Source organism: Mycteria americana, chromosome 4 (assembly GCF_035582795.1).
Source record: "Mycteria americana isolate JAX WOST 10 ecotype Jacksonville Zoo and Gardens chromosome 4, USCA_MyAme_1.0, whole genome shotgun sequence".
Classification (NCBI taxonomy): domain Eukaryota; kingdom Metazoa; phylum Chordata; class Aves; order Ciconiiformes; family Ciconiidae; genus Mycteria; species Mycteria americana.
Genome location: NC_134368.1, coordinates 13,273,643 through 13,284,010, shown reverse-complemented (window position 1 = coordinate 13,284,010; position 10,368 = coordinate 13,273,643). Strand labels below are relative to the sequence as shown.

Sequence of the window (10,368 nt, the reverse complement as noted above, 5' to 3'; positions counted from 1 at the left end):
AACAGCCCCACAGACCTCTTAGCACTTCATGAGCAATGACACCCCAGTATAAAACCTGCATTGACTCTACCCCAGTACAGTGATTTCTCAGTCTGTTCACTAATTCTTCACTTTGTTATACCATCCGTCAGCTTGCCCAGTACAGCCGTAAGTCTGTGCTTCCTGATTTTTTCCCTCTCCATTCAAAAAATGGTGTCACATTTGGCATCGTTCATCCTCTCGCAAGGAGCCCTTCTTTATAAAGCCCTGTGCTTAAGTACAGTCATGAGGGGTCTGATGGTGCTCAATTACTTATGCACAAATTAAAAAAAAAATATACAAAAAGAAGAATGTAACCTTCAAGCACTGCAATGTTTACAATGTAGGTGCCCACCTGCAGGAATAAACCGCAGTGGAGTAAGTTAGGTGTTGGTGGGGTCTTTCATATTGAATGCTCTTGGGATGCAACTGGGTAGACCAAATATTAGATGTAGCTTACAGAAAAACACTAAGATCCTCTTTAAGCCTTTTTTTAGGCCATGAGCCTGAGTAACTTAAGGTAATAATTTTCTAATTTTTGCATGAATACTATTATACTATAATAATAGTATATATTATATAGTACAAATATTCTAAATATGTATTTTTATGTATAAGATATTTTTAATACATCTTGTCCTATAGATATCTTCTCTACAGACATTCTTTCTTTCTCTAGAGAAATACTAATAATTTGCTTTCTTTTGAAGGCTTTTTAATTGACAAAAGGCAGTGAAGGTTATAAGCTTTGATTAAGCGGACAAAATGCTGTGTCTACTTGAGAGACAACTCTTAGTAGTTACACCACCATGACATGCTTCACATATGCTGACCACCTTTTTCTCCTGAGGTCAAGGAGGCTGTGAGTACAGAAAGGAAACCAATTAGACTACCTTATAATACTGCTTCCCTGAGTCCGGCAAAATGAAATGTATTTTCTATTTAAGTATGGTATTTGGTAATAATTTTAGTGTGATGGGAGCAAGAACTAAATCTAGGAAAAGCAACACGGAGTAATTATGGCTTATCAGTTCTCAATCTAATCTGTCAGTCTTCTGTAAGGAATTGCTATATTCCTAGTTAAGTAGCCTGATAATTAGCTCAGTTTGATTTTGATCGACTTTAATTTCTTAGGGTAATTTTTAATGTTTTACAGTTTTACATTATTTATTAACGGGGCTGACATCTAAGCAAACGGATGCAGTAACCCTCAATAAGCGGTAACTTCTGCTATGAGCTCTGAAAACATCGAGCTTCCATGTTCCATTGCTGGACGATCCCCTAGACAGACTGCATTCAAGTTGCAGAAGGCCATCGCAGTTAAATGGGGACAGAACTGACACCAAAAAAATACTAATTCCAATCTGTCCAAGCATTTTTCAACCGACTGGCACGAGAGAATGGTACTTGGTTGAGGAGGACTATTGCAGGTGTCCTGCTAAGGTGCCACCTACTTATTATACTGACAAATACCAAGAAACAACAACGCAAACACTTCTTTTTTGACAGGTAACTTTATTAATAATGATCTCGGATCTGTCGCACCTACCAGGTGCCAGTCTTTTTTCACACTCTGCAAGACTTTCTGAAGAATAAACTAGAAAGGCATAACGTTAGTTGAAGCTACTAAGACACACATTTGTAGGTGGGTCTGCTTTGGACTTTTTTTTTTTTTTAACAGAAGTTTCCATGAATGTGTGTTAAAAAACTTAAATACATTGAGAAAAACAGTAGAAAGACTATATTTACAGTCAATTATAATGGGCACTGCCAACACATCCAATAACAAAAATAAAACAAAAACTTTTAAAATGTTTCTTTCATGCTTTTTTTCACAGAGATTTTTAAATATGATTTTGTTTTTTAAAAAATACAATAAGGAAATAATTACATTCTTAATATGAGAACATTATCTTACAACATACAGCCTGGGCCAATTAATTTGAAAGTGTCTTGAACAAAAATTGATACTAAATTAAGTATTCTCCATTCGAAAAATCAAATTGCCACAATCATCTCATTAAAAAAACACCTTTGATCCCCCAAAGTTATGATCTGTTTTTTTTTTTTAAAAAAGCATCACCCATAAAAAACAATTAAAAAAAGCACCTGGTACAGTAACAGGAGTTTGCTGAGGAAGCACAAGTGTAACATTTTCTTACAAGACATAGAAATGCAATGGTTTAAAATACAAGAGTTTTCCTTTAAAACAAAAGTCATGCTGCTCTATTGCTGACTTTGCCTGGTGATCCTGAAATCTAAAAATGGTGAAAATACAAGCTCTGTTGCTTTTTATAAAAAATTGTACAGCAATAGTACTATTCAACAGAACAGAGTATATTTCACAGCACCGAATGTGGTCTATAGAGAGGTTATTTCCCGAGATTTTTTGTTTTCCTCCTTTCCAAACCTTGGCCATTAGATGGAATAGACGGGTCACTAATGCAAAGTGGGATGGGACCAATGTACTTACACCTTAGAGACACACCATTACAGCACGTGCCGGGTTGGGGGCGAGGGGGTGGTGGTGGCTTTATGGAGCCTCTGCTGAGGAAGGGTGAAAGACGCTTAATTTTGCCGGCAGCCGCTGCTGCAGCGGGCGCTATAGGTGCCAAGGGCGCTATAGGTGCCGAGGGCACCCGGCGTCTACGGCAGAGCAGAAGGCTGTGGCACCGGGGCTGGGGTTGTGTGCATGGCCCCAGCACCACGCGATTTGTGTTTGCTTGGACAGAAATTTGCACACTTCTATCTCAGGAATGGATTAAAACCTGTCCTTGCCAAGGATTTTTTTTTTTTTTCCATGGGATATAGGGGGTGGAACATACAACGCCAATATTGGGTAAACAAGACAAATGATTTGGCTTTTGACTACTCTGCATTACTTGATGCAGGACCACTTCTTAATAGCAACTGATACATCATTGAAAATGTTGACTAGAAGCCTAATTTGCATCATAAATATGTACAGATATAAATTAAATATTTATTGAAATATACAAATAAATAACTTAATTTGAAATAATAAGCCTAAATGAACTTACTTTTGCTTCAAATTTGTTTCTGCTCATATTTATGGGAACTTGATACTGTTTAGTCCATAGTCATACAGCATAGAATGTGCCCTCCACTTATAGAGTTAGTAAGTAAGCAGATTACCTAAAATAATATTAAAAAGCCCTGTTTTCAATGAAAACCATGCTGACACTTGCTTCCCTACTGTATCTGCATTCCTGCGGCACTTTATACAAGCATAGTCCCAAGAAGCAAAGAGCCTTTTCTCATTTTGGGCCCCATTTCTACTCTGCTGAAGTCAATGGGATCTCTGGCACTAACTGCGTTTGGGAACAGGACCTGTGCCTTATCAGCTCTCAGGTCCTTCTGATAGCTCTGTGCCTTCAAATCCCACCAGCTCCTGCGGGAAGTCCTCTGGCATCCAGCTCAGCTGCGAATCCCAGCGTACCCTTCAAGAGTTACACACACCTATTCCTAAAGTTAAGAGACAAACGATAGGCTGGGCCATAAAGGGATGTGATCCTTGCTATCTGCTGTGGTGCCAGCTGCTGTGGTTTTAATTGCAAGTCTTAACTAATTATCAAGACTCTGTGATTATCTCAAAGTATGAGTAGTATTTTAATTTTTTTAATTAAAGTGATTTTCTAGTCCTCACAGTTGAGGTGAAAAAAAATCTTGAGAATGTGATTGAAGGCTCTCCAAAGGCTTAAAAAAACCACAGAGGAAAAATTAAAAGAACCCAACTCATTATATGTTTTTTCCCTCTCTCTCTTCTGATTTTTTGAAGCCAGTTTTGAGATTTTGAAGGACTTTAGTTGGCAATTTACTGCATGTAAGTTCTCAGGAGTGACATGGATGGAGACAAAGAAGAACAGGTTTCTATAATTTTACAGACTAAAATGCAAGACACTATTTCCTAGTAAACAGACACAGACTCCTGTCTGACAAAATCCCCAATTCTTTGTAAAATTGTTTATAAAAGAGTCTGGAAACGATCATCTTTTCAATCCATCTTCCTCAAAAATAATAGCTGAGGTCTGAAAAGACAAAGGAAACTAAGTACAGCAGTGTTCTATAACTCAAGTTTAACAATACTATATTATAAAAAAAAACAAAACAAGACTGACTGCATAAGCTGAGTTGACTGAGTTGCCATTATCTGTTGAGGATTAATTTGAATTACGTTTCCTTTTTCTTCTTCTAAAAGTATAGAAAAGAAGCAGTATCTAAAAATACCTTTTGCCTTTTAAAAAAATCAGGAACAAATCATAGTTCGACAACATGACCTTTGAAAATGACTGGTGCTTCGGAATACTAATAAAGAGAACGTACTAAAATGCTTCTTTTTTCTTTTTTTTTTTTTTCAAAGTATGGCAGCTTTTTATCCCCCAATGACAAAAGCATCTGTCTAAATAGTATCCAAGAAATGCTTCACAGCTGAGTCGTGTCATCCCACGGTCTTGCACCAGCGTAGAAGACAGCGGCACTGAAGAGCTCCTGCCTTCTCGGCCAAGCAAGCTATGCCATTTCTGTGAATACCTTTCTTCAGTTTTCTTTTGCCACTTGAACCGCTAACAGCAAGGCGACTGCTAATGAGCAAGACTTCACTCAGCCACCTCTGTGGCAGACCTCGCAAAGTCAGTTTTAACCTGTAAGAGTACTTCTTATCCATAATGATTTCACATCGGTCTTAACGCACCAGTCTTCAGTGGTGTTCAGGCCATCTGATGCAGTAGAATTAACGTTGCTGGTCTATGCTGTTTCAGCAAAGTAAACTTTCAACTGCGACTTTATGCACCTTTTTACCTACTATGCTTGGTTTGGTTTTTTTTGGTTTTCATTTTCTTTACCAGTGAAGTTGGAAATAAAGAGTTACAGCTAATAAAAAGGGGCACACGTAGTTACACAGCAATACAGTAGAGGGAATACAGGCAAATTAGCGCCAAGCTACCATTAACTTAACAGAATTATAAAACCTCTTATGTTGTATCGCTTGATACCGCCTTTCAGATGAGTCTTTTGCAGCCTATGTCTTGGTCCATAACAGGTAAGGCCTTTACAGAAAGTGAGTGGTTTTGCTATATTTATGTTCCATTTTTCATCTCCCATTCCTGGAAGGGGGGGAAAAGAAGATATGGAAAATGTTAGAGGAATCAGGATATTTCACTGATGTCATCAGATCTGCTAAGCCAAAGCCAGCTGAGGTCAGTTACAGTTTTTCCATTCACGTCACTGGATCCAGCCTTCTGCCCACAAGTTAGTTAGGGAACGCTAACAAGTATGTCCTGATAATGTCCGTGCGCAGCTTCCACCCCTCCGCAACTATATACGGCAACTTTTTCTCTAGCACGGTGCAAATAAGCCGTGTTTGTTTTCTGCAAAGGGTACTTATGGAGCAAATTCACACACCACAGTTGGTCTAAAACACTCAGCTGGAGCTGAATAAGAGAGAGGCTGATTTAGCATACAGGGCTTTCTAACTTACTTGCATGAGACAGCAGGAAGCACTCAATATCTCTCATAGCTGACACCAAGTGATTGCTTTACTACTCTTCAATTTTTTGTTGTAAAATTCATGGCAGTCACACTTTCTATGGCTAAAAAGGGCAACTTACTGAGGTAGAGAGACTTACAGGCAGGGTAAAGAAAAACAAGTTAGTTTACATCGCATTTGTTTCCCGTATACATAATCCAAGTTGAACTATTGCTCGGCAAGTTAAAGAAATCACTTTGCCTTTCTGTGCCTCAGTTTCCCCACCTGTTAGCTGAGGACAATGACACCTACCATGCACAGCAAATCACATAATCTATAATGCTTTCACCCATATGTCTCAGAGCAAGGTATTGCCCTTTCTTCTGCCACAGAAGTGAAAATCGTGAGATTGCTATCGCTAAATACCCAGGTAGGTCAAACCTGTGGTTACTGAGTGATACCTACAGTATTTCCTAACAGTACATAGGAGCAGAAGAGCTGAAGAGGGATGGGCTCAGCCTAGGACATCCATACTGTACCTACTCCCTGAATCACGCCCTTACAGCGATCAGAAAATAATGAAGATACGAAGGAGTTGGCCTCTTGCTGCCGTAATCCCCGTGGAGCAACCGCCCAGCTGTCCCCAGCCAGGCACTGGGGTCTACAGATTCCTCTCCCACCCATCTACTCCGCAGGCAGCCTGCTGACTTGGCTCCCAACCCGAATTCCTGAATTTAACACTCATTCCACAACATTTAAGAGCTCTGACTTGTTACTTATCCATGTAAATAATCTATTTCTGCTGCTGAAAGCAGTAATAGCATTAGTTTGGCTAAACAGCTGCATGACCATGACACCTCTTCAACCATTGTAAAGCAACAGTGAAGGTCACAGCTGGTGGCTGCTTTAGAAAAAAAAAATCTTGGGTTTAAACAGAAAAAAAAATCTTCGGTTTAAAGCAGGTAGACAGTAGTTTATTTTTTTTTTTAATCTTGTGGGGTTTTTTTCTTCATTTAAATGGTACTTTTATTAAAATACAATAGGTTTTAAATATTTAGTTTTACACTTCAAATTATGGTAAACCTAAACTTAAAACACAGTATTGGTGAAAACTAAATTACTTACAAATGGATATTAAATGTATATTCTCTATGTATACACTGCCAAAGCTCTAAAGGAAGTTGTTGGCTAAGCAACTGGGAGGAGAATTTTTCTAAGTAAGTGTTAAATAAGCCTTGAAAGCAGTAGCTTCTTTTGCAGGTGCAGAAGGAACTTTTTCTTTGTTTCCATTTCTCCAGCAGGTTCACGCCAATGAAAGAATGTTTAAGTCAACACTGACTGCCTGACTGGGAGCTGGGGAACGGGGAGAGCTCCCTTTCTTCTCCAGTCCCTGAACATAAACAAAATGTAAGCTGCTGACATGCACCACTCCACCAGTTTTGAAAAGAGATCAGAAATACTCATTGCAGTTTCCTTGCTACACATAACAATTTGGGTTTAGAAATTCATTTGAAATGTGAAATATTTAAAATCATTGTTTTTCTTGTACAGCGAGGATATTAGGAGTATTTTACTTCTCTAGGAATGCTAATGAAGAATATTGTTTTCCACATTTTAATACAGTCTCCATTTCCAGCCAAGTAGAGAGTAGCAAAGTTGCAATTAAAACGCCTTCTGACTTCTTAAAAATATGATTACTTTCTAAAAAAAATTAAAAGCACGTTACAAACAGAAAAGTTAAAAGATCCCAATACATGTATGCATATATGAGTATACATACAGCGTATGTCCTAAAGAGTCAATCCCCAAACTGCTGCTAGTTCTTGGATTTAACACTAGATCTGTCCTCTTGCTTCTCTCCATACTTCCCTCTAATGTCAGTGCCTCTGAGAGGAGAGAGGTTTCGGCGGAGCAGGTTCCAGGGCTGCTGGCTCAGGTGCTCGCCGCCCCGCCGAGGCAGTGCCGTGCCACGCAGCTCTCGCAGAGCGGGCGGCACGGTGCGCACGCGTGGCAGCAGCAGCAGCAGCCCCAGCGGAGCGCGGCGCAGGGCTGTGAGCTCGTGACAGTGACGTGAGGGTGGCTGCAAACGCAAGGCTGGCTGGTGACAGACTCGGCATCCTTCGTGCAAGGAAAGAGCAAGAAGGGAGGCATTCAGTGCATTCAAATGCATACTGGGGGGGGAAAAATCTGGCATTTGGAACGCTTATACAACTCCCTCATAACACTGGGAGATTGCCAGTTGCTGAAGATGCAAGCGTTAGCACGGACGTGAAACCTGTTTCACGCCCACGTATTACACTGACATCCATGCGTGGAGAGCCAAGTAAGTTCTGCTCTGGGATACTCACGTGTGACGCCCTTTCCTTAGTCACATCTATAAGGCCTGGGCTCACGCATAACTGCAAAAGGCCAAAAGAATTGAGAGCCAGATTCCACCCTCGCACATGTACAGTTAACCCCCCCGAAAGCGGGGCGTGCTGCAGATGTGTACCTGATGGCAGGCTTTGGCTGCAGCTCCTTGCGAACGGGCTGAGTACAGCTTGGGTTGCACTATCTAATTCAGCAAAATTTCACTCAGTATTTAGTGCATGAGGTTTTAGGAAAAAGCTGTTAAAGCTGAATTGGATACTTTGAGTTGTTTTTCCCAGGATGGGAAATATGCTTAGTAGCTCTGTATCCTTTCTGATTAGCCTAATCATATATCCAAGACTCCTCTACAAAAGAGCTTGACCAACCTATCGTGCCATCCAAAGCACAGCGATATCAAACAACACAGCAGGGTTTTTCCTGTATGGTATATGCTGAGCATAAAAAAATGTACCACAGCTGGAAGGTATTCTTTACACCAAAAATGTTTAGGTTTTTATAGTGCCTTGGTTTCTCCAGCTCTAAAGATTAAATGGGTGGCTTTAATGTGCCTGCCCAGCGTGCAGCACAAATCCACGCTCCCTTTCGTAAGGACTCTGCTCTAACCGCTAGACCACATTCCACCCAGTAACGCTGTGCTAACATGCGAATCTAAGATGGAGTGTATAGTTAGAGATGATATCTTTATGAGACAAATTAGGGTATAATTTGAATACACAGATAAGCTTTAGCGCACGGGAATCCTTCAGCTTTGAAATGCAAGCAGCAAATTTCAAAGTTAAATAGAACTGAAACCTGTTACTCTGAGTTTAATTATTCTTAGTTGAATTTACATTTAAATTCAGGCTAACTGGCAGAAAAAGCAGTTGATGTCCATGGAAAAGATGAAGGAAATGGTGGTAGAAGTAGGGTGAGAAGGCTCTCACATACGGTACAGTCAGAGCAGTAATTCATGGCCTGGGCAATGTAGAGAGGTTAAAGGGGCTGGGGGGAGGAAACGGAGAGATTAGCATGTGCCAGAAAACCAAATAATTTGAGATGATGATTTTTCAGTATCTACTACATTTAGGTGCCAGGCTCATGCTCAGTCACTGTAAATGTATATAATCAGTGAAGACATATAACAAAAGTTACTTAAAAAAATCCCTATACAGAACACTTCATTGTTTTGAAAAAAGAAATTGACTAAATGGAAGAAAAATGTCTATTTTTATCATTGTTTATAATTACAATTAGCAGTGAACTGCTAAATCAACAAAAGCTTGGGCCAACGCTATTACTGTCACCCTTGGTTATGTGCTGCCCACATGCTTATGTTGCTAGCAAATTTAGCCTGAAAGAATGGTCATAAAAATCTCATTTAAACTAAAGCACAATAATTAGAAAACTCTAACAATACAAGAGGAACACAAACTTCAGCCTGGTACTTTTGAGACTAAATTAAATTAATTCAATTTACATTAAGAGTAGATACATGCACAACATATTGTGGATTATTATAATGTAGAACTATTCTTCTCTTGCACCAGCTGGCAAAGCTCAGACCCAATCTTGTGTTATTTCAGAACACTTACTATAACAGTGCTCTTTTGACCAATTCTCTGCTACACAAATTAATGTAACTATGAATTTTAGATGGGCTGTCTACACTACAGACCACTTACCTTGCAAATTAAATCTATAAAGGAACAGAGAAAAACAGGGAATGAGAAAGTAGTCAAATCTGTCTCCCAAACTACTTGCCAATTCTTCTGCAAAAGGTTCACCAAAATCAGCAGTATTTATGTAGTAATACGAATAATTGATATGGCACATTCTCTTCTTAAAGCTAAATTTCACCCACAGAAGGAGCAGAAACCAACTTTTCCCCCTCTCCTTCTCTGTCTTTGTCTTGCCACAAGCAAATAAGATTTTTTTAAAAGTAAGAAAAAGGACAGACAAAGAAAACTAGACATAAGTCTTCTCACCTTTGCTTTTCGAAGGACATGGCCTCGACATGGAGAATTATTTGATGAGGGAGGTCGCTTCAGCGCTGCTGCGCTGTTCACAGGTATTGAGCATTCAGTATCACTGGTATCACAACTGGAGATTGGAGAGTTTTCCAAAGTTCGGTGCTTGAAAATTGGAGACTAATAAAGAGTGAAAACCCTCCATTGAGTTTCCTCCAAATAGTCACATGAGCAATATTTTCTATCCAGACTTAGAACTGCAGATTTTTTTTTAAAGAAACCATATTCATAATAATGATGGATAAATGAAAAAGAGTTTAGAGCAAAAGAAAACAAAGCAAAGTGTGTGGTCTGTGATGAAGATTCAAGTTTGTTTTCTGGGATTAAACAAGATTGGGTCATCTGGAGGAACTGACACATCCCTCTGATCCTTCTGATGCAGCTACCCAGTTGCTTCTCACACAGATCCATAGCATGAGCCAAGGCTGCCATGCTCCATCAGGAATGTGTGAGATGCAGCCCTTGCAAAGGGTGACAGTGATTGACAGG

At 39.6% G+C, this 10,368-nt stretch overlaps 1 protein-coding gene across 6 annotated transcripts in view; it reads right to left on the bottom strand.

Moving 5' to 3' along the window:
- Nucleotides 1-1,513: 1,513 nt before the first annotated feature.
- The window catches only part of AFAP1 (actin filament associated protein 1), a 122,068-nt gene continuing 113,213 nt past the window's right edge, over nt 1,514-10,368 (bottom strand). For 3 of the 6 annotated variants that reach the window (XM_075499688.1, XM_075499687.1, XM_075499689.1), the window contains exons 16-18: nt 9,838-9,999; nt 7,852-7,902; nt 5,151-7,621 (exon numbers count right to left, since the gene is read on the bottom strand). In XM_075499688.1, coding sequence (XP_075355803.1) covers nt 7,436-7,621; nt 7,852-7,902; nt 9,838-9,999 — 399 coding nt within the window. In that variant the 3' untranslated portion in view covers nt 5,151-7,435. The other 3 variants (XM_075499691.1, XM_075499692.1, XM_075499690.1) reach the window with 3 other exon arrangements.